Source organism: Neolamprologus multifasciatus, chromosome 9 (genome assembly GCF_963576455.1).
Source record: "Neolamprologus multifasciatus chromosome 9, fNeoMul1.2, whole genome shotgun sequence".
Classification (NCBI taxonomy): domain Eukaryota; kingdom Metazoa; phylum Chordata; class Actinopteri; order Cichliformes; family Cichlidae; genus Neolamprologus; species Neolamprologus multifasciatus.
This window is the reverse complement of record NC_140447.1, coordinates 23534338-23558742: the sequence shown is the minus strand read 5'-3', so window position 1 is coordinate 23558742 and position 24405 is coordinate 23534338. Positions and strand designations below refer to the sequence as shown.

Here is a 24405-nt window from a genome sequence, read left to right as displayed (position 1 = left end):
AGTGCAGATTTTAAAACCGGCGAGGCATGATTGTAAAGGCCTGCAGGTGCGTCCATTGCTCCTGCAGCGGCACCACAGACCACGCCTACCATATACCCCTATCGTCCAACTGAGGCTGAGGAGCCATCCGGCCGAACCTACTCTACCCTCCCTCTCCGACCCACATCCGAAATGTGCCCATCTGTGACAAAAGTCACACTGCACCTTTTTTACTCAGCTTTATCTCTTCCTTGATTTATGGTATTTCTGTGCTCTCTGAATTAATGCCAAAGTCTAAAGCTACTTTATTTAACCTGTTAAGCCTCAAAGCGCTTTCTGAGCTTCTTTCCCAAAATGAATCGACTATTTCTCTGCAATTACAAACTCTGTGTAAACAACCTTGGTATCAAAATAAAGCTAACACTTGTGAGATTTCATCAGAGGTGGGAACATATGCGATTAACTCCAGCACTAATTAGGCTACATGTTGCTTGTGCTGGGTTTTACACTGTTTGCATTCAGAACTGCCCTCATTCTTCATGACATACTTTCAACAAGATGCTGGAAACATTCCTCTGAGATTGTGATGGCAGCATCTCACAGATGCTGCAACTTCCATGATTTGAATTTTCTGTTTCGCCACATGCCACAGGTGCCCTTTTAGACTGAGCTCTGGTGACTGTGGAGACCATTTGAGTGCAGTGAACTCACTGTCATGTTCAAGGAGCCAGTTTAAGATTATTTGAGCCACCCATCCCTTTACATATGGAGTTTAGGCAATGCTCAGTACTAAGTTGCACAGCGTTAGTACAAAGTTGTCAAAAAATATCCCTCACATCATTACAGCAACACCACCAGCAGCCTGAACTGTTGACACAAGACAGGATGGATTCCCGAGAACTGCTGCTATCTTGATATTTTCTGGTTTTCCGATCACTCTGTGTAATCTCTAGAGGTGTTTGTGTGTTAAAATCCCAGTGGATCAGGAGTTCCTGAAATACTCAGACTACCACCTAAATGCTTAGAATTACTACTATGTGATCTGCGTTGCTATACAGATTTAAACAGCAGCTGGGGTTGGTATTCATTCCTCCTTATTGAACAATTAAATTAAAGCTCTGCTTACAGTGGTAGCTGCAGCACTAAATGCATGAACCTCTCATGGGCATTCAGTGTGAAACTAATTCAAAATGCACAAAAATGTGTAAGTAGGTAGGGAGGTTAATAAGGACGTTCATAGCAGCAGTTAAATGTCAATCATCTGCTGTAAGATGGTTATGGGCTCCAGTTTAGATGTCACAGAATAAGTGATACTTATAAACATGTTGAGAAATGCCAATGACCTTTGAGTACAAAGAAGGAAATTCAAAGGAAATGTTTAAGAATGCAGAAAACCTCTTTGTCATCCCTGTTGTGGGTGTATTGGCAGACATGAATTGCCTACTGAAATTCTACCTTGGAGCACACATAAAGTGATGATAAATGCAATTATATGTTAAACTGTGGATGTATATTTATATGAACACCAAAGTATGGCCTTGGCAGCTTCCTGTGACACAACAAAACAAATTACAAAACTACACAGTGAAACAGGTGCTTCTCATCATGGAGAGGAGGAACTGATAATTTTACAGCCTTTAATGCTGCAAACAGACTCATCTGTCAGTACTGCTGTGACTCCATTAGAAACGTTAGTACATTTGTAGAATTAAAAGCTGCGAATTAATCACAGCATTGCTGACTGTGCTCCAGTCCTCTGTCCTCTGAACTGTACTGATCCCATTTAATTAGCAGGGTTAGCCGACTGAAGAAAAGATCTCCTGTTTTACTGTCAGGGTTGTGTTAATTTAACTGAAAACTAGAGCAAAACAAGACACATGATGGTGACCTGTATGTGGCCAGATATTCACAGCATAGAAAAAAAAGCATATTTGATTTAACTGGGTTCAATAACCTCTTTTTTGACACAGGGTGCCTCAGCATTGTAATCTCTGAAACACCATTCTGTGCATTGATCTTTAAGGGATCACAAAGAAAATATAAAAAGCTATGAAGTTATTGCACACACTACACAGGCAAAATGCTAATAATGAAACCACAATTAAACAGTGCAATAACTTCATAGCTTCGTAGCTTCCTTTTTTTTCTATGCTGTGAATATCTGGCCACATACAGGTCACCATCATGTGTCTTGTTTTGCTCTAGTTTTCAGTTAAATTAACACAACCCTGACAGTAAAACAGGAGATCTTTTCTTCAGTTGGCTAACCCTGCTAATTAAATGGGATCAGTACAGTTCAGAGGACAGAGGACTGGAGCACAGTCAGCAATGCTGTGATTAATTCGCAGCTTTTAATTCTACAAATGTACTAACGTTTCTAATGGAGTCACAGCAGTACTGACAGATGAGTCTGTTTGCAGCATTAAAGGCTGTAAATTTATCAGTTCCTCCTCTCCATGATGAGAAGCACCTGTTTCAGCTGCATTTTGCTTGCAGATTTGTGGGGATCAGTGAAGTGTAGTGGATACGCAAAACACACTCATGCACACTGCATTTTATTCAAGTTAGATTTTTGAGAAGCCTGTATTATCTAAGAAGGACAGTGTTTACAGTATTCATTGTTCCTTTTTTTGCACTCTGGATTTACTTTGAAAGATATAGATTTTACAGCAGTCTGTGATTTAATTAGACGTAAGGCTTTTCCTGTTTAACAAAGTGTTTGCACATGTCTGGCAGGATGAGTGTTGCGGGTTCCGGATGCATTGCAAGATCATCAAGGTCCTGTGAAGGAAAAAGACCTGTTACTGATTGATAGTTTCAAAAGTGTTTCCTGTTAAGGCATGGATCTCTGTGTAAAAAAAGGAGCAGTAAAACACACTTGATGACTAACAACTGTCACATGATGTGATGCTTTGGTCTAAGACCACTATTCCAGATTCATAATTAACTTTGATGTCATGAAACTTCCAAACACTGAACATTACGTACTGGTCATTGTCTGTACAGGTCCAGTGAAAGCCTCTGGATTGGAGGATTTGGATCAGGTCTACAATGGATCCTTGACTACATGACTCTCTGTCAAAGAAAAAAACAACAACACAAACCTCTCAGGCCCACTGCAACTTTCTGATAGGTTGCTATTCACAAGCTGTAAAGGATAACAATGTCACTAAGCAGTAAATCATATCAGTTATTTGGCAAACATAAAGACAACCTTTGGGCTGTCACGCCCTGAAAAATAGTTATCCTTTCATTGTTGCTGTTATACAACTGCATGATAATATATTCGGGTCACTAAACTATAGTGAGGTCATAAATGATGGGTAACTGAGGGTTTCAAGCTTTATAACATGTCATCCTATCATCCTAGCAGTTAAGGTGCTAATTAATGGAATTTGGACAATGTGAACTCATCAGTAGTTACTTTTTTAAAACACAAGAATATCCTTTTATTATCCTCACATATGGGGTCCATCTAGACTGGTCACCACCTTAATGTTGACATAATTCACCCTTTGTGGATCCAGACTGTCCAGTTCAACACTTCCAAACATGCTGCATGAGAAAAAGGATTGATTTAATATGTAGTTCAGAAACTGCACCAACCTACTGAATTATTCATTATTTCTTACCTTTTCCTATTGAAGGCATTAACAATAGATCCATTCAGTAAGATAGTAATGTTGCCACACGCCATCTCTGCAAACTAGCAAATGGATGAGGAAAGTCACAGAAGAGCAATAAAGCACTACCGGTTTTGGAAAGGTAGATGATAAATAACACAGCTGTTTGCAGAACAGAGATGGAGCCATTCCAGAGTCTGGATATTAAACTCACATTTTGTGAAGCTTGCCTCCACAGGGAATAGACCGGATGACTTCGACAGGCCGACCACTCCGGACAAGAGCTGAAATCAAAACCTGTGTCAAATTCACAAGTGTCATTACTTGAGATATGAGATATTCAAGAAAGACATGTGCTGTGTTGACATGCAAGAAGACTAGTTATATAAGAAAAGTCTTAAAAGTTCTGTAAAACGTTTGGGAACACAGCTGCAGCTGTCGGAGTTATAATGCTTTTGCTGAATCCCGTTGCTACCAAACAATCTTTCTTAATTTGTCATCATTCAATCCACGTAGCGATGTTTAAAGCAAGAGTTTGATACCACTCTTATGCCTGTGTGGAAATTATGAATCTACACCCAGCAGTTTGCTAGCTTTGTTTATCTAAAAGTGTAAAGTGAAACAGCTAAACTGGAATATGGGTGCCAGACACATTTCATGAAGGGGCTATGAAAGCAGTGAATACAAATTCACTGTCTGGAGAGGCTGAGACTGGGAATCAAACCTTGAAGCTACCAACTTCAACACCTCACTGACTGCTTTATTAGATACATGTGTTCAGCTCATTAATGCCAATCTAATCAGCCAATCACATGCTGCCCATCGTGCTGCAAGCAGCCACCATCTCAAACTGGCTTCTTGGACTCGACAATGAGTTCACTGTACTCAAATGGCCTCCACAGTCACCAGATTTCAGTCCAATAGCGCATCTTTGTGTTGTGGTGAAGAGGTAGATTTGCATCATGACTGTGCAGCTGACAAATTTGCAGTAACTTTGTGATGCTATCGTCATAACACGGACTTTGAACAAGCTGTTATTCATCCGCTTTTGAAAAAGCACAGCGCTGGCCCGTCACCTCGCTCAGAATTTTATATTGATAAATTTGCCTTTTATCTCCAGAACCAGCTTAGAGTTGCTGTAACTAAACATAATGTTTTAGATACATGTTAATTAACATCACATGCACTTTACTCATACACCTCTAAGAAACAGCTCTTCCTAGAGTTTGAAATAAAATGTAATTGCAGTTGAAAAGTCTGTCTTTGTACTGTTGGATCTTTTGCTGCCGTTGACACAGCTGATCGTGGTCTCCTGATTGACTTGGGCGGGAATCTGCTTTTCAGTTTGTGTCATCTTCTGCCACTTTATCTTGTGGTGTGCCCAAAGGTTAGGTCCTCAGGCCCATCTTATTTGCCTTGTCTATGCTTTCACTTGGACACATCGTCAATACCTTTGAAGCCATCTCATACTACCTTTTTATACAGTTGATATCCAGTTGCAAATGTCATTCAAACCCCAGAATATAGCTGCCCTTTATGACTGCATTAATGTTATAAAGACGTGGATGGCAGCCAAGTATCTGTCCTTCTTATCTGTGCCTGCGCGATTTCACTTTCAGTTCTTCTAACTGCCAGAAATCTTGCTTTTGATCGGGTAGTCAGCTTTAATAAACATCTTGACCGTCACTGCTCATCTTAAACACAGTGCTGTAAAAAAGATTTTGCCAAGAAGGGTCCCAATTTGCATATTTGTCATACTTACGTTTCAGATAATAAATGAATAAGGTGGCACTTTTCACAACACTCTGCATGAATTGCGAGAACTGCAATCAAGCATTTGTGATTAAGGAATTTTGGTCCAGTCTTCTTTGCAGAATTGTTTAAATTCAGGACATTGGAGTATTTTCCAGTATGAAATGCTTGTATTTTTTTGTTTTGCTTGTTGGTTTTTGCTGGTGTGTTCGACTTATGCTGTTGCGTAACTCAAATGTGGTTGAACTTCAAGGTGCCAACTGATGGCCAGAAATCCTCCTTTAGGATTGTCTGATGGAGAAGATGGAACCTCGCTCCATCACACCACCACCACAAAGCTTTTTATGAATTGTTGTTCAATAATATATAGTGAAAGAAAATTCTAATATTAATATGTATGTAAAATTCAAGTATTTACTTGATTTTTTTTTTAATTTACTTGGACCAATTTAATGCAGTGGCACCAAACCTCGGAGAGGTCAAAGCCTTTTATGTCTCTGATCATTTTGCTCGTGAAAATAATTAAATTACACAATCGGAAATGATTTCTCTCTTGTTGAAACAAAACAAAATAAAAAATACAATACAACACAAAAAAACAAAACACAAACGTCTACCAGAATCCTCTTCTTGGCCACACCAGATGAGATCGTTGAACATGTAGCCAACCAGCGTGTCTTCCAGTGTCCAGAAGTGACGAAAAACTGCAGCATAGCTGTGCATCAGTGTCCTGGTTTTACTCCAGAAGAGGAACTAAGAAAAGAAAGGTAAATACAAAGCAGGTTAACAAAAAGACTATAATTTAAAGTAGTATAATTATATGACTATAAATTAAAAAAAAAAAAAAACTATATATAAGGCACCAAAATGCCAACACAGCTCACATTATCACAGGGCCAGATTTGTGGCATTGCGTTAAACATGTGAAAATAATCCTCGACGGTCACATTGCAAGAAGAATGACTGATAACGGCCTCCTCAAACTGCCTCCAGATCTCCTCACAGTCATACCTACACATAAAAAACAGAAAATGACTTTAAGCTTTTATTTCGAGACGTGTGGCTTTTAAAGGGACAGTTCGCTGAAAGTCTAAGTTTTTTTTATTATTGGCCTGTCGTGCTATTTTTTTCAGTATACATGAATTCGGCATGAACTGCACAGCTTTAGAGATATTGGCTGTATATCTGTCACAGATCTTTGTTCAGTCTTCCTCCCCTCACCCCCAACCGGTCGTGGCAGATGGCCACCCCTCTGTGAGCCTGGTTGAGCCAGAGGTTTCCTCCTGTTAAAAGCGAGTTTTTCCTTCCCACAGTTGCCAATGTAGGCTTGTCTGATTGTTGGGGTTTTCTCTGTTATTGTAGGGTCTTTACCTTACAATATAAGTTATGTCGAATTATTGTAGTTATTTGGCAATATATAAATAAAGTTGAACTGAACTGAAATGTAGGACTTCTCTTGAATACAGTGGAACTAAATGGCACTTTCCTTGTAAACTTAGGTGCATTAATATGGTAAACAACTGTTTGATTAATCAATAAAGAAAATAACAATCTTTGATGGATCTGTGTCATGATTTGGGAAAAAAATGAGTCTTATTTGGATTCACCTGTACATTTTAAATGATTTGTTGACATTCAACTCCTGCATCCCTTTGGAATAACTAAAATTAAAGTTTTATTACTTATGTGGGATTCTTTCTGAAATGAAGAAAAGAAGGAAGGAGAGCCAGCAGTTACTGTGGCTGCTCCTTTATTCACAAGGGTTTATCAGGAAGCTCTGCCTAGTTGATTCGGTGAAATTTTTACACAGATGTTCTTCCTGACACAACCACAGTTAGATTAGTGTTTCCTCCTGGGATTAAACAAGGATGTTTTGCTTGTTAGGCAACTGTGTAAACAGTTACACTATGAAATTACACAATGAACAAAATGCAAACAAAAATTCAGTAACAGTGCTTTACACTGCTAAAGTGTAATCCATGTGCCTCAGCCTTTTAAATCTGCCATGAATAGCCTCAATAGCAATTGGTTTTTGTATACTTTAAGTAAGCAGTGAAACATATTAGAAATTCCCATGAAATTTCTTTGCAAAGCACGTATATAGCCTTTGTCTCAGCTTCTTTCATCCTTTCTAGAAAAGTCAAACCGATAAAAAGAAAGGAACTCACTGAACATCATTTATTGAACGCCACATCAAAACTTCCCTTCATTTGTACTTGAGCGCTAGCCTCATAATGTGCTGTCGGTGACAGCCCAAACTCTTTTGCTCTGGCCTTTAGGAGCAAATCAGATCTTTCAAGCTCTGAGGCTTGACTCAAATCACAGATAAGTTGTGAATTTATGACAAATCTGCAAACTGATTCCCAATCAAGACTGGAAATGTTATGACATGACAACAGATGAGTCCACATTTACCTTAAGCTGGGGTTAACTAGTGTGGTGTAAGTGTAACACCTCCCAACCACAATGTGTTTAATGTTGGGGGTTGTCCCGAGCTGTGCTCTGAGTTGACTCGGACAGAAGTGAAGCATAATAAAACCTTTGAAATGGAGAAAGAGATAAAAGAAAAGAGGGTGTTATCTATCAAATTTCGGAGCAGCACATTTAAAGGAAGACAGAAAAAAATGTAGGAATATCAGAAAGAATTGCTTACAAATTATGATGCTGGTTATTGCAAAGGACACAGATGTTTTTGTGACAGTGACAACTTGCTGTGCTTCATTGCTCTTCAGTAGAGATTCGTGTTTATACATTTTTATTTTCCACCTAGTGGAAGAGTGGAAATAAATAAATAAATAAATAAATAACTTATATCACCTTTGATGCAAATCAACCTCACATAAATAGTTCTATGGTAAATTATATTGTGTCATGCACAAAACAGCTTCTTCCTGTCAAATCTTAGACAACAGTTATATCAGTGGATCAAACTGAGCAGCACACTGACAAAAGTAAGTCAAGCGCTGACTCACCCTAGATTAAATTTCTAAGAAACTAGATAGCTCATGTTAAGGCAACTCTAAATCTATATATTTAAATATCACACACAATAAGATCATCACCTACAGGCTGTAGCGACAATCTTAAAACCTTGTGTGAATAAAAATGAAAAAGTGTAGACATGCTCACTTACTTCTTTCATTGCATAAATTCAAACTACAACAAATGGCTCCATGGCTGTGATGCTGTCGGTTGGCTCTGGTTGGATTTTTGCCAACTGGAGTCAGAATGTATCCTCTTTCCAAAACATGCTCAAAAGCCTGGTCTTAATGGGTCAGCAGCACATCCCATCTACAATTGAGAACCTTTAAAAAAAAAAAAAATAGAGATGTGCATGTGTTTTTTTCCTTCCAGGCTCCTCTTGTGAAGAGTAGCTCCACATGACTCTTATTATAGTGGCGTTAGGAATCTTGATAAACAGAGAGTGCAGTGTACTCTGTGGCATGGCTCCCCTGAGCTAGAGTGCAAAATATGTTGCTGTTTATGTCACTGGACATATGTGAACTTAGTTGTAAGGGTTTAAATAAGCTTTCATCAAAATAAGCCTGACGTAAGAAGTGAAAATAACTATCAAATAGCCAGATGGGTGAAACTTTTCTGGCAAACAGATACAGAATAAGAAGCTTTATTAATTTTCGGAAACTTTGATCTCTCATGACTGTGCAGTTAGATGTCTATGAGGTGTAACATGATTTTATTTGGGTCAAGAGAAACAGGATGTCTGTGGTCTGTGAAATTATTCTCACAGTATTAGAAAATAACATTAGTTGCAACATAAACGTCTGACGCGTCTCACCGGATAGTGCAACAGTTATGAAACATGGGAACATTGCAACTACTGAAAATCTACTGCAATGTAACAGTTTTGCAGTTTACTACTAAAAAAACATAAATGAATATATCATGCAGAACCTCAGGATAAAATAGTGTTTAATTCTGTTGCAATGCTGCTACTTTTATGAATGTAAAAACATAACTTTATTGCCTGGTTTTGTTACTGATTCGTGATGCTTACAGTTTGAGTACTTTACAGTTTTTATTAGGCCTCTTGGTCTGACTGAAGAAGGAATGTAAAGTATGTGGTTCGTTTTCCATTTCTGGCAGTAACACCCACTTTACTCCAGACTGAAATATCTCAACAACTATTCCCTGACTTTACCTTTATGAGTCAGACATCTGTCACTTCACTTGCCAGCTACTTGGATGGACTGACATGAAATATGCTGCAGCGTCCAGGTTTTTTTTAATTTACTTACTTTGCGGGTTTTTTTGCTAACTGGAAAATTCCACCAGCTAAACACGAACATGACTGTCATCATGAGCCCAAACTAGCCAAAGTTACTGTTGTACCCATTTAAGTTTGGAACCATTGTTCCAGTTTATTTGAGGAAGTGATACATTTTACTTCTGTTCCCATACTGTTAGCCGAAGTGACATAGTTAATATTAAAACCATAAATGCATGGTGTAAAAGTCTTGAGCCATCACCCATTACTTTATATTTTTCTTCCAGGAACCCAAACTTTAATGTATTTTTTTCTAAAGTGTAGCCATAGTTCTACAGAATTTCTAAAGGTTCTTAAGTTCTTCTTTGGACATTGGTTGCTTTTTAATTTTCAGCCCAGTCCTTTTAAAGTTTTTTTTTTAAAAGTCAATTAACACTGAACCATGAGTGATTTAAGCATGAAAAAAGTACCTAACGTGAAAGGTACCTGCAAACATCCCATTTAAAATTTATCTTTAGGCACTTTGTTATGTGCAGTTTTTTTTTTAGTTGGATATACAAATAAACGCCATAGTGGAGGCATAAAGTAGTATTTTTGCATCAGTATTGTGAGCCCCAAAGAGCTACTAGCAGAAAACTTGGCTCATCTTCACATGGTTTTCTCAGTGTGTGCTTTAAAAAATTGAGGAAAGTGAACAAGTGGAAGACAAAAGAAGAGATTTCAGGCCTAAAAACCATCTACAGCAGATAAACACTATCTGTAAGTCATACTCTTAAGAAATAAGAAAAAACCCAGCAAAGACCTAACGTATGACTCGAGAGATGCATCTGGCCTTTCAGCTGAAGGCTCATCAGAAATGGTCCCAGTGACCCCATGACAATGGTCCCAAACACACTGCCAGTGCAGTAAAAGCGTATCTGGGTAGAAGCGATGGATTGGCCTCCCCAGAGTCCCAGTGTCAACATTACTGAATCATGGAAAAGAACAAAAGAAACTGTAGAACTATTCCTGAAGACTATTTAAAGAAATTACAAAATAGCTTGCCTAAAAGAGAAAGGCTGCTTTGAAGAATAAAGGTGGTCATATCATGTATAAGATAAAGGTCTAATCATCTCTTAGTTTACTCAGATTGCACAGAGTGTATATTTGTTAATAATTTGAATCATTTTGGATAAGGATAAGTGTAAGTTTTTACTTTATAATTTGTTTAGCGTAAGATTTACAGTTAAATTGTATTTTCTTTCCTTGTTTAATTTTTACGTACGGTTCCTTTAATACATGGTAACTGTGCATGGGGGGAGTGGCAGTGTGGAGTAACAGGGCTTTAACTAGCTGTGGAGTAAAACAGTTTTCTTACCGTGTTTGCAGTGTACAGGAACATTCAAACGGATCACTGTATTTCAAGACTGTGGAAATAAATGTTTGCCTGTTTGTTTTTCAACTACAAGCGGACTTTGTGGATTATGTTCAACTGCACACGCGTATGGCCCGACTACCAGCTAGTGCTTCCGTGGTATTATATCAAATGACCTGTTTGCTGTCAATATTGTCAAATAAATGAACAGTCTTAACGGCAACCTTCTTGTCTTGTACACCGAACGATGTGAGAACTTCCAACAGTGACACACACTGATTCTGTTTAATGTTAATATATGCAGCATCCACAGAAAATATGTAGGGAGCTGGAAAGTATAATGCATCCCTAACTGTTGCCAGACATTCACATTAACCGCTTAAAGAAAATTATGATTTTCAATTTCTGAGGAAAGGGTCACTTAAGGTTAAATCTTTAAGACAGTATGAATGAGGTTGTGCCCTCGTGCCTCTCGAGCTAATTGCACTGTTAGCACTCTGCACATGACTGCTTGAGCTTAATGATCCAAAGAAAGAAAAATGCTGAGAAAATGATGCTAAACAAGGCCTAAACCCATCCAGATGTTAAAGTAAGAGCTGTGAGCTGTGAAAGCCGCAGATAAAGAGCAAGCACTAATTCCATTCCTACATCAAATGTGCCAATATTTCTTGAAGCTTGCTAAAATAAAAGCAGACCAAAATAAATATTATTAAATACAGACTACAGACAAAGCAGAATAATCTGTAATCTCTTACGTAGATATAGAAAGTTGATTAAATTACCATATTTTATGCCATGTTTTGGAAGAATTAACATTTTAAAACTGCGCTCTCATCAACTTGATGTGGGTTGTAGATTGTGTAACAACTCACAGAAATATGTCGGTAACAGTTATTTGCATGCAGACAGTCAGTCTAGCGATAGCTCAAGAGACCACAATTTGTATTCTCACTGCATTCCACTCCCCCCAAGGAGGACGGTATTATTTGGCAATTTCTTGCCCTCTTGAGGTAAGGGGCTCCTATCTGAGAATGTGAGTTAGTGTATGGAAATTAGCTGTGGGCTAGAGAGGAACCAGTGCTATAAGGAGACATTATCAGCTGAGTAATTTACTGGCTGACAGGGTGCAAGGGTTGAAGTGTTAACCTGTGTCGAGATGAAGTGTCACCAAGCATGACGCTGAAGTCTAATTTGATCTGTGTTTGCTGCCCTCTTCAGCAGCGGACCTACGGGAAGTCCTATTAAGTATGCTCCTCTTCTTCTCTCTTTTTCTGTTTATGTGTGAAACTGAGACTCAAGACGCACACCCTGGACTTCCGAAAGCGCTTTAACAGGGCGGCTACTGCAAGCATAGTTACAAAACTTTGTGAGATGCAGATAAGCGGGCATTTCCTTGGATGTATGAGGCTGCCAATTGTTTTGGATAAGTAAAGCTGTTTCTCAAGTTTGAATGAGAGGAATTGCATGCAGATGTTCACCTTAAGCTTTTCAGGCCAGACTAAACAGAATCTGATGTGGACCATGAAATGTAATTCACAATTAGAATTTGCATGCAGCTGAAAAGCAAAACAACAACAACAAACAATTAAAAAAAAAAACCCTTAATGTTTGAGGAGTTTACCCTTTCTCATGAGAGAAAGTGCTCTTGCTGGTTGCTGCGTCACTTAGAGTGTTGCTGCTGCCACCTTCTGGCCTAAAAGGGCGCTAAATATTTATTGGCTATGATCGATACTAAGAGTGTAACACCACGTCAGACTTTCAGAATAGTAGTATAGTCAAATTTTCTGCTTTAATGTATTTCGCAGATATTTCCAAAGATCTAGGTCCAGCACCTGACCAAATGGTGTTCAGACAACCTGGTCCCAAACACCAGCAAGACTAAGGAGGTCATTACAGACACATGTTGTGTCCAGAAAGAGGCAACATGCTCCTGTGTGTCCTCAGACACAGGCAGTGATATTATGTGATATTATTTATTGTATGTTTGTGTGTCGTAAATGCTGTCTGATTTAAGTTGAGAAGTAGTGCAAAGAATTTTGCTGTGACTCCATAATGACAATAAAGCATTCTGAATCGGTTTACCTCCATTAAAAATACATAAATAGAAAATGAAGCTGGGTGTAAGAAATATGATCTTACATCAATTTGGAGTGAAATGACACTATTTCAACTGATTTTTCGCTGTCATTTTGCATAGTGAGTTTTATTTCGCGTGAAAGCAAAAGCACCTTGAACTGTGTTCTTCAGGTTTAGCAAGTATTCGTTATGCCTTGTTTGCAGTGCTTCACTGCCTTTATATTTTTTAAGCCGGCGAGGTCAGTCTGGGGAATTGTACTTATTTACAGTTAATATTTATTTTACTTTTTTGTCAGTTTAATAAGTTTTCTTTGTCTTCTGAATCTAAAATCGCAAATTTCAGCCCTTATTGCTGCCTCTTCTGTTCGAGTTAGAAAGTTGGGTACTCGCAAAGACATTTTCCTTTCTCCAGGAGACCCACTGTTTCCTGTAACAACGCGGCTGAGGAAAACACATGACAGCCTTCTAGCCAATGACAGCGAAGATTGTTAAATCAAACGGCACAGATTGACCAATTAGGCTGAGAGTTCGGCTTAGCCCCACCTTTCAGTGGCGAAATGTCATTGCTTAGAAGGCATTCATCTCTAGAAGTCCGTCAAATTAGCTCCCGGAACTGGTATGCTACTATATCTTTTTTTTTACAAACACAAATCAATGTAATGACATTGCGTTGTAGAAAAGCTGTTAAGCGTATATTTGTCATTAGGTATCATCAGTGTTACCTCCAGTGTACATATCCCCTTTTCTCCCTTTAAAAGCTAGCATAGAGGGCTAATTTATGCTATTTGACAGATTTCATTGCTTCTTCAATTTAATGCAGCTAGCTTTCCAGCAGTTAACTCACGTCATATATCGGTAATTGCAACGTACCGTCATATGCCGGTATATAATTGCACCTTGCTATTGTAAATGACGAAAGTTGTGCTTCTTCCTACAGCTTTCTTCCGTCTCTATTTCCGTTCTGAATATCGCCTCATCTCCCCTTTATCAGCATGAGTGATCCATGGCAGGAGTGCATGGATTATTGCATAGAGGTCACTAAACGGGCCGGAAAGGTAAGAGGGCCACGTTACCATTGCAGGACTATTTTTTTTTCTTCCACCCATGAAAATGAATTAAAAAATAATCCATGCACACATTACTAAAACACACGTTTGACGTTTGTTGAGTCATACATTTCCTGGGACAACATGTAAACCTAGTTGTCTAAAATATGTGAAATGCAATAAAACTCTTGGAAACCCCCCAAGATGGGATTTTTATTTAGTTTCTTGTCCCAACTTATTGATTACCAAACTTCTACTCAAAAATATTAAATTTAATATAAGTTACAAATTCAATTTATTTTGTTTTGATTGTGTTGACACGTTTCTTATTTTTCAAAAACACATTTTTAAGAACAGTGATTAAATTGTACTGCAGTTTGAGTCCCATTAGGTATGTGCAACCTTGTTACTGAACCCCATTCAGCCTGAAAAAGTACAAGACTAACAGTGTAGTGGCATAACAATGAGGAAGTGACATGATTGAGTTGTGTGCTAACATAACTCTTTGAATATTTTGTATTTTTCCAATCTTCTGACTGGATTGAGTGCGTCACTCTCACCAATGCAACCCTGTTACCTATATTACCAAAACACAACAAATTCATTTCAAAGTTCACTTCCTTTATTTATATAACTCCATTTATCCCTGACTTTTGCAGTGCAGTACATTTCACAGCTTGAATCTTTTTCTGAGAAAACTCTGATTTGCCACCATGTTGCCATACATGTGAAAGAAACATTAGAAAGTAAAAAAAAAACAAACTTCAGAGACTATTAAATATAATTTCTGTGGTCCTGAACCATTTTAATCATGCAACTAAAGTATCTCATGATATGTTCCTTTGATGCCTACAGTTGACATATCAACTTTGGACATTTATTAGTTGTTTTTCTTAAATACATAGTGCACCCTTTATTTAATAATATCATTATCTTACCGTTTTTGAAGCCTAAATTTCCCTCCAATTGTAGAATGATTCAGGAGGTACGACTGAAGCTACACTTACTTGATTATGGTTGACAACAGTATGTATGGAAATGCACTTTGAGTGCAAATAATAACCTCAGTAACATGTCTTTCTTTTTAAAGTGAGATATGCCATTAAGGAGAAACTAGCACATAATCCAAAACAAACAACAAAAAAGCCAAATTACATGTTACACCCATGACTGTGCAGACAGATATGTAATAAATCACTTCCCACACACTTTTTTGGGCTAGCAATTCAGAAGGTGTATACAGTGTCCACAGTTTTCAAGTGATCAGTGTCACCAATTCAGTATCTGGCCAAATGTGAACTGTGGTCCCAATCGCCCCTGATGCTCCTGAGTGATGCCCTTGAATAATGGCCAATAATGGCCACACACATTACACTCAAACAATTAGAAAAAATATGATGTTTTTGCAGTAAAGTTATCGTTTCTCATCCAAAGTGTTATCATTTTATCCTCCTAGGCATTTGTGTGAAATTGTATCATTATTTGTAAATTGTCAAGTTATGCCTAAAAATCGGTTTGAAGAGGTCACGCTGACCTCGGCTTTTGACTACCAGATTCTTATCTGTTCATTCTTCGACTCTGTTTATGCCAAAATTGAAGAAACTATTCCTGAGAAATGGCTCTTTATGCCTCTGGCCACAGCTGTCCCTAGAAGAGGCATGGAAGAACTTATAACAGTATCATATAAAGATGTACCACAATAACTTTTGACCTCAGATGCATAATGTACAGAGGTCAGCTGTATGTATCGGTGATATAGTTTGGATCATAAATTATTCAGTGCTGGATTTGAAAAAAAGAAAAGTTGAATGCAAAGTATTGATGAGCCCAAATAAAATTGGTAGGTACTTGTTAAAAATGCAAATAAAATACTGAGGCAAATGTTTGTTTAAATCAAGCAAAGGTTGAAGAAGCAACCGTGTGGGCGCTTTCATCAAAATCAATTTTTACTGCTGCTTACGTATCTCGACATTTGTGCGTAATGTGTGTGTGGGTTGTTTTTATTTTTAATTTTTTGTGTGTGTTATTCCAATGTATACAGAGGCTTCCATCTGTGAGGAATCACATTATCCAGACACTAGAAACAATAATTACAGCTCATAAATATATTTGGACTTCGTAGCCTAAACATCTTGTCATCTGTGCCACCAACATATGTTAACACCAACACGTGAAGCTAATTAAAGCAGCAGATGTAGTCAGTCATCCAAGAAATCTTTTGTTTTTTTTCCCTCTCACTTTTGTGTTTCTGCCAGATGATCTGCGAGGCGCTCCAAAAGGACATCGCTGTCATGCACAAGAGCTCAGCGGTTGACCTGGTGACCGAGACGGACCAGAAAGTGGAACAGCTCATTATATCTTCCATCAGGGAAAAGTACCCAACACACAGGTACTCTACTTCATTAGAAAATATGGACATGAGCTGATTGGTCTAAGAACATGGTGAGAAGTATGCATGATTTATTATGGTTTAACGATTTTCCATCTAGTAGGGGTGGGAGATATTACCTCAGAAGTATATTATGATATTATAAGGAAATTTCCATTAATGATATTTGTGAGGAAAAAATTGCTGAATGTTTTATCAGTAATTGCAGCTTATGGCCAGCAGCGTATATTAGTACAAAAGAACGAAGGGCATGTTTCATCCTTTCTCTCCAATAAGCTGCTGTCACTGATTACAGACTACCTTATGTGAGTCTAATGAAATAAGGTGCCAGCAGTAGCAGCAGCATTAATGGTGACACAGCATTATATCAAACACATCCTCAGTAGTGTTGTCCCTGGAAATTTGAAGTAAAACGTATAAAATAACTGCTTACCTTTTTAATTTAACAATAACAGAAGTGACTTAACCATGTAACTCTTCAGGAGCTGCTTGATATTGTCACATTATATTTTCTATGTGGGAGTTTGTATCTTGGGCCTTACAGCTTTTTAACCAACTGCTTACGCTACCACGTAACCACATCAATAATTTCCATCCACCATTTACTTTTCCTGTCATATGGGGTTTAACTAATGAGTGCTATAATAATGCTCTGTGAGGGCCTTTTTGTGTGGGTTTTTTTTGCCTCTAGTGGTAAACACACTGATGTTCCCTCCTTTAGCAGGGACAATTTCCAGGCATGTTTTTATTTTTTTAAAGCCCTGTATTTTCTTTGAGGTTGTTGAAGTAGTTCCCTTTTAGGTACTAAGTCGTTATAGGAGGCCGACATGCTGCTCTTGCTCTCAGACATGGCTAGGCTTATCTTGTTGTTATCCATGCTGGGGAACGTATGGTGTTGCTATCCTTGATTAAACAATATGACATGTTTTTTTTTTTTTTTTTTTAAATAAGTAAAAACACAAATGAACAAATGGATGCCAGTATTATTGTGAATATAGCACAGCCCTACAATCCAATCTTAACTGGAATGCGACCTCTATTTTTACGCTAGCAGTATTAAAACGGAGGTCACATTTGTTACATGTAGTCCCTAATAACATGATACCTGTAAATATTAAGAAAAAAGATATTTATTGGTTGGTTTGTTTAGTTTGCTTGCTTAAGACTTTGTTCTACCAAGTCTTAAATTACTGCTACCAGCATATGAAATGTTTATACATGTAAAAATTTCCAAGGGAAAGTGAAACACAAGAACTCAGGAAAAAATTCCAGGGTACCGTATTGTTGCTACAGCCACAATGTGTCCAGCATGGTGGAAATCTAATATCACATATTCTAGTTGGAAAGAAAACAGAGCAAGTGTCAAGTGCAGTGTTATTACTTTACAGCTGAGGTACCTGATAGACGATGCATAGAATTATCATACGCTTATTTTCACTTCTCCTCTCTTTTTTTCACTTTGAAGCTTTATAGGCGAGGAGTCCGTAGCAGCAGGCGCCCCCAGCACCCTCTCTGACAATCCCACTTGGATTATCGACCCTATCGATGGCACCACCAACTTTGTTCACAGGTAGCACGGTCTGCGATTAAATGTTGTAAAAATCTCTGCGTTACAGTTCTAGCTCTGTTTTTATCTTTGTTGCTCTTCAACTATTTTTATCTTTTAATTAGATTCTTTCTTGGATTGTCCTCTCTGTCAGGGATAATTAGACAACGCTGATGAAACTGAACTGATAATGGAAAAGGATTCCTCTGAGTTTAAACCTGAAGGGAGTTCCATAATTGAATGCTTTATATTGTAACGTTCTCTCGTGCAGGTTCCCGTTTGTGTCTGTATCAATCGGTTTCACAGTGAAGAAAGAGGTACGCTTTATTGTATGCGAACCACTCGTGTGTTTAAACTGTGATGTTTTGATTATGTGAAACATTAACATGATTGCAGACCATTAACCCAGTTAATATCTAAAGATTCTCCTTTTATAAAGCTGCTGTCTTTTAACCAGCCCCACATTAATCGGTGCTGTTTTCTGTGCTGCTGCTTGGTCTCAGATAGAGTTTGGGATTGTCTACAGCTGCATCAAAGATAAAATGTACACAGCACGTAAAGGAAAGGGAGCATTTTGCAATGGAGCCCCAATCAAGGTGTCTGGACAAGAAGGTGAATATTGAATATTGAGAAGTTGCAATTATAAACAAATCCACCAGATGGAGCTAAAATCCTTTCCCTGTACCGGCAACAGACTGCATTTCTGTTTTTCTCAGAGAGCGCAAACCTGCAGCTGTTTGTTTATGAGTGAATAATGATATTTTATTTATTAGTATACTTGTTTTTATTTGTTTTTCCTTCCAAGATATTAGTAAATCCTTGGTGCTGACAGAAATGGGCTTCAAGAAGGACGCCGAGCAATTTCAAACAATGATGGCCAACATCAGAAACATCCTCAGCATCCCTGTACATGGGTAAATATGCACTTCAATATGTACAAGCTGTACATCCAGTGTTAGTTTAATAGTACACCAGACACCCCCTGAACAGCTGCTTATTCAGAAATACAGAACAGCTGGTGTATTTGTTTACAGTAAAACCAAATCATTGTAATTAAGAAGTGCATGAAATTGCTACCACAATCTGATCTTATGCAGGTGTTCTCTCTCACAATAACAACAGCAACAACAACAACAGCAGCTGCAGGGCAAAGTGAGAGCTTCCTGTAGCAGCTGTTTCTTATTCCATTACTGCCCTTAAAGGTGGTGAAGCATCCTGAAAATGACAGCGGTGTTTGTTTTGATACTTCTTTTATGGATGATTGTGGTCCGTGTTAACCTCAATGACCGATAAGTTTGTTTTCTGTGACTTTTTCACATTAAAAAGCCATCCAACAGAGAGAACCTCATATCATGCCTTGAAATCAAATGAAAAGGGGTTGAATGCCGCACTGAATGTCAGATTCTACCTCTAACATCAAATCTACTAGATAGAGGGGTAACTAGAATGTTACAAAACTGACTGAAGTGCTATCTCCTACAATTAAAAAAACACATTGCTTATCCTACAAAAATGAAAAAAAAAATATCAAGAATTATAACTGCAAATGTACCAAAAAACATACTTAACTCTTAGCAGAGCATCTGGAAGTTGAAAGCAAACATCCCATTTCCATCCACAGAATCCGCTCCCCAGGCAGCGCAGCTGTCAACATGTGTCTGGTAGCGTGCGGATCGGCTGATGCTTACTACCACATGGGCATCCACTGCTGGGACATGGCTGGAGGGGCAGCAGTTGTCAGAGAAGCTGGAGGAGTCATCATGGACATTTCAGGTGAGTCACTGAGACAATGTGAGCTCCTCAAACAACACTGAACACTGAAAGGCTGCTGAGTCACTGGATGAAATGAAAAATGGAAGGATTGCTGTAGGAGTTTGCTGTACAGAACAAAGCAGCAAGAATGGGCTGCTGTTCTCCAAGTGCAAACACAACAGAAGTTATTGTTTATGAATAATTTATTTTCAATAGTTCTTGTTATTGGTTTTTATCCTTCTTGCTGCTTATAAATGCCCCATGAAACACAGCAAGAGATGAGGAAAGGTTTGCTCCTGGCTTTGCACTTGATACAGAGAATTTTGATCTTAAATTAGGACGTAACTGCTACCCTGACATTTAGTGTGTTAAGGAAGCTGTAGTTTCTCTAGTTTCACAACTGCAATGCTCCTAAGAGTAGGCACAGTCTTGATTTATGAAGCTGTTTATTTAAAAAGTGACAGAAAGCATGTAGTTGGTGGAGCAAGTTTCTAAGTTACTTACTGTTCAGAGTCCCATTTATTTATTTAGTTTTTGATTAGCTGAAGATCTTTTCAAACGCGACCCTTTTACTGTAAAATCTGAAAATGAGTAAGGTGCTTGGATCTTGTATATACATCAATAACATCCTCACCATCTATTTTTATCTTGAGCTTATTAGTGTGTTATCTTTGTCACCAGCTTGCATCTTTGATTGGGTGGAGCAGTAAGTCAGATTACTGGCAAACATACAATATGTGTGTATTTGTGTTTAGACAGTAGCGTGTCATGAGTAATAATTGGGGAGGAAAAAAACAATTATTATTATTACCCGTGCTTCTGTGTGTGTGTGTGTGTGTGTGTGTGTGTGTGTGTGTGTGTGTGTGTGTGTGTATATACACACTCACTCATTGAAAATCTTGTTAGCTACACCAACAGAAGTGGCTCATTAACGTAAATGCCTAATCAGTCAAATACATGGCATAAAACCAGTGCATTTAGACATGTAGACATGATAAAGACAACTTGCTGAAGTTCATTCTGAGCATCAGAATGGGGATGAAAGGTGATCTAAGTGACTTTGAATGTAGTTACTGGTGGCAGACAGGCTGATAAAGGATTTCAGAAATGGCTGATCTGCTGAGATTTTCATTCGCAACTATCTCTCGGGTTCCCAACTTGCCGCTGCGGGCGGTCTTTATCCTTCAAGTTCGGGTCCAGAGTCCTGGGAGCTTGAGGGTCCTGCACAGTATCTTTGCTGTTCCTAGGACTGCGCTCTTCTGGACAGAAATCTCAGATGTTATTCCTGGCATCTGATGGAGCCACTCGCCCAATTTGGGCATAACTGCCCCGAGTGCTCCGATTGCTACGGGTACCACTGTTGTTTCCATCCTCCTCGTGTTCCTTCTTCCTGATGTTGCTATCACTTATTATAGCTACTTCTAACACTATAGCCATCTTCCTCTGCTTGTACACCACTACTATGTCCGGCTGGTTAGCCATCACCAGTTTGTCTGTCTGGAAGTCCCTCAGATGGTCATTCTCAACCACCCTGGGGATCGTGTCCTATTTTGACCTCAGGACTTCCAGGCCACCCTCTGTAAAGATGTTCCTGTATACTATGCCGGCCACTTGGTTATGCCATTCCATATAGGCTCTGCCTGCTACCATCTTACACTCCGCTGTTATGTGTCGAATTGTCTCATAGGGTCTTGATTGGTGTGGTAAACCCCAGGCTCTACTGATCTTAGTGCTTAGCGCTTGATCCTGTACTGCTGTTATTAGTGCTTCTGTGCTGTCTTTCAATTCAGCTTTGTCCACCTATTGGTAGGATATCTCAATATCAGCCACTTCTTCTATTTGCTGGTGGTTTAATCTGTGCAAATAGATGGCTCCTCTCCTTCCTCCTCTTCTTGGGTTTCTGCTTCTTGAGGTATTCACCAAGCATGTGATCAGTTGTGGTCTGATGTGTTCCTGATGTATTCATGGATTTTTGTTGTCTCATCCTGGATAGTGTTTCTGACACTCAGTATTCCTCGGCTTCCTGCCTTTCACTTAGCGTCCCGTCTCAGGGTGCCGAATTTTGGGGTGAAACCCTTGATGTATGTTAAGGAGCCTTCTTGTCTTGATGGCTGTGGCTTAATGCACCAGCTGCTCTTGGGACTTGCTACACACCAGTTCAACACTGAACTGGAGCTTATCCCAAGGTTGTGGTATTAAAGGAGGTGGGGTTAGACAGCTTCTGTTCAGGGCCAACACAAAGAGACGGACAGCAATTCAAGCTCGCAGTCACATCTGCGACTAATTTAGAATCTTCAGTTAACCTAACCTGTAAGTCTTTGGACTGTGGGAGGACACCAGAGTACCTGGAGGGAATCTATGAATGAACAGGAAGATGACGCAAACTTCACACAGACACCTTCATCCAGAAATGGATTCAAACCAGGTCCTTTTGGCTTCAAGGCGCCAATGCTAACCACCGCATCAGTGTACTGTAGTCTTCATATCTTTTTGTCCTCCAAAAACCTCCAATTTCCATTTTTATTTTCAATTTAGAAGTTCCTACAAGATAAGATAATGGCATTTTTTAACATTCAGCTTCAATAACAGCACAGAAAAGCACCTTCAGGGCTATCAGCTGTTACTCCCACACACATTTTTAACATGCACTACTTATGCATCGTCAGAAGCAAGTTGATAATTTAACCACATATACTGTAACATTGAAAGAAAGAAGAGAATGCGATATTCATTTTTACTTGTCTTTTTTTTACCAGGTGGACCATTTGATTTGATGTCTCGCAGGCTGATTGTGGCCAGCAGCAGAATAATAGCAGAACGCATTGCAAAGGAGATAACAGAGTTTCACGTTGGCAGGGATGACACTGATGACTAGTTAACTGCTGCACTGCTCTCAGCCTGCTCAGCTCATGTAAACACCCTCAACTGTTTTGTACATAGAAGGTCTCAAGCCTGTCTTTGCCTTAAAAACAACAACTGTAAACTTACCTCTGAAGAGCATCTGAGAGAGTTTAACTGTTCAGAGCTTACACTTTCAGCCTCTTTTCTGCTTTTTTTTGTTGTTGTGTGTTTTCACATGTCAGGACTTACCTGTTCAGATACAGACTTTGTATTGTGTTTTAATTTAACCCTGGAGAACCCATGGGGTCAAATTTGACCCCATGGTTTCCCTAGAAAACCAATGGGGTCGGCTCTGACCCCATGGGTTCTCCAGGGTTAAACAGATGCGATGGAGTGTATGCCCTTGTTCATATTAGTTTTTAGTGTGATGTTTTTAATCACTAAACAGTGATAAAGAAGTCTTATGGTTATTCTTCCTCAACACAGCACTATTAAAGCAAATTTAATGTTGAAGTATAAAGTATTTTACTTATACATGAGTAGCTATTACATTTTAGAGTCATCACTGGTTTGCACAATGCGTAATGCAAGTATATGTGTACCTACAACTGTACTGTATATCTGCTTTCTTTATCAAGCCAAAGGATAAAGGGTGCTTTTGGCTAAGGAGCAATCCAAGGATGTTTTTCAAAATGTGTGCTTGTTTTATGTGCTTTTGTAAGAATGCAATAAAGACAGCAAGTAAAAGCAAATAATATCTCTTACACAAGACTCTTATTTTTTTGTGGTGCACTGATAAAGTTATAGAACGGAAGCCCTGCAGACAGGCATCAGCATGCAAGCATGTCACAGCTGTAAACTGAGGAAGGACAATAAATGGCAACAGAACTAAAGAGAACAGAACTTGTATGAATATTTTCTCCTGGGGGGAAAAAAAAAAAAGCCGACAGTGCAAATTATGCATGGCACAATATGGAGGGAGGGCGGGATTCAGTGTCTTGACTTGCCTCTTTTGAAGTGTTGGAATAAACCACAAAAGTTAACATGACATGTAGTCATGGTTAACATGACATGTTAACAACATGACAAAAGTTAACATGACATGTATAAAGACACCTCACATGTTGTGTTGCATCAGTCAGACTGTCCTTTTAAAAAATGCTATTCCACTTTGTAAAAAACCTATATTGTCAATATGTACCACAGTTGTTCTCTGTACGCATTGTTCAACTCCCAAATACCTGAGCGGCATCTCAACAATGGCAAGAATCAGTGATTTGTTGCTTTGACCTCAAGAAAAGATAAATCTATAACTTCCTCTGAAATGCCTCTGAACAAGATCTGAGCGAGTGTTAAATACTAAGAGCTTCAATTTTAAACCATCGTTCTGTTTTTGTGAGTGTGGAAATATTGACATTCAAAGATACACATTTTCCTTTCTGCTGTAACAAATTTAACAGATGTGATGAAGGACTACTGTCTGCATTTTCTTTGGTGTTGTTTTTGTATTTATGTGAATGATTAAGCTAGAAAAGAGGAAGGAATTTGATAAATCACTGGAACTCAGCACTATTACAGAAACTTTGGAACAAGTGTTCAAGTTTTGACCAGTAGTGTGATCTTTCCGTATAGACTGAATTAACATACATTTCTATGTAAATTTCCATCACACACCCATCCATTTTCCAACTGTTAATACATGTATATGTTTTTTAAAATGTAAATTAATGTTTTTTGCAAGTGTATGATAAAGAGAGCAAGTCTCTAGTGAGTAGCAGTTTTCTGGGCAAGAATGCCTTGTTGATGCCATAATCCAGAGAAT

At 38.6% G+C, this 24405-nt stretch overlaps 2 protein-coding genes across 3 annotated transcripts; one reads left to right on the top strand and one right to left on the bottom strand.

Moving 5' to 3' along the window:
- Nucleotides 1-997: 997 nt before the first annotated feature.
- LOC146511601 (ADP-ribosyl cyclase/cyclic ADP-ribose hydrolase 1) lies at nt 998-11076 on the bottom strand. Its single transcript, XM_085172260.1, has 10 exons — nt 8488-11076; nt 8008-8120; nt 7770-7893; nt 6239-6365; nt 5972-6107; nt 3817-3899; nt 3612-3685; nt 3442-3534; nt 2968-3054; nt 998-2760 (listed from the first exon to the last, which is right to left on the bottom strand). Exons 2-10 carry the CDS (start codon nt 8105-8107, stop codon nt 2661-2663), a joined length of 924 nt encoding a protein of 307 aa, XP_085028386.1. The 5' UTR covers nt 8108-8120; nt 8488-11076; the 3' UTR covers nt 998-2660.
- Nucleotides 11077-13491: 2415 nt separating this feature from the next.
- LOC146511600 (inositol monophosphatase 1-like) lies at nt 13492-23338 on the top strand. 2 transcript variants are annotated; one of them, XM_085172267.1, is made up of 9 exons: nt 13492-13625; nt 13947-14064; nt 16311-16444; nt 17910-18014; nt 18262-18307; nt 18494-18602; nt 18796-18904; nt 19612-19763; nt 22499-23338. In XM_085172267.1, the coding sequence occupies exons 2-9, from the start codon at nt 14002-14004 to the stop codon at nt 22615-22617; spliced, it is 837 nt and encodes a 278-aa protein (XP_085028393.1). In that variant the 5' UTR covers nt 13492-13625; nt 13947-14001; the 3' UTR covers nt 22618-23338. The 2 variants fall into 2 exon arrangements, with proteins under 2 accessions (XP_085028393.1, XP_085028394.1); XM_085172268.1 differs by lacking the exon at nt 13492-13625 and adding an exon at nt 13665-13864.
- The last annotated feature ends 1067 nt before the right edge of the window (nt 23339-24405 follow it).

Excerpts from the sequence above, each read along its gene's own strand:
- LOC146511601 (XM_085172260.1), bottom strand. The coding sequence starts at position 8,107 with ATGTATAAACACGAATCTCTACTGAAGAGCAATGAAGCACAGCAAGTT. Across the intron at positions 7,894-8,007 it reads AATAACCAGCATCATAATTT|GTTTTATTATGCTTCACTTC; the intron begins GTAAGCAATTCT and ends TCCATTTCAAAG. Across the intron at positions 6,366-7,769 it reads CTAGTTAACCCCAGCTTAAG|GTATGACTGTGAGGAGATCT; the intron begins GTAAATGTGGAC and ends TTTTATGTGTAG.
- LOC146511600 (XM_085172267.1), top strand. The coding sequence starts at position 14,002 with ATGAGTGATCCATGGCAGGAGTGCATGGATTATTGCATAGAGGTCACT. Across the intron at positions 18,308-18,493 it reads GTTTCACAGTGAAGAAAGAG|ATAGAGTTTGGGATTGTCTA; the intron begins GTACGCTTTATT and ends GCTTGGTCTCAG. Across the intron at positions 18,603-18,795 it reads CAAGGTGTCTGGACAAGAAG|ATATTAGTAAATCCTTGGTG; the intron begins GTGAATATTGAA and ends TTTCCTTCCAAG.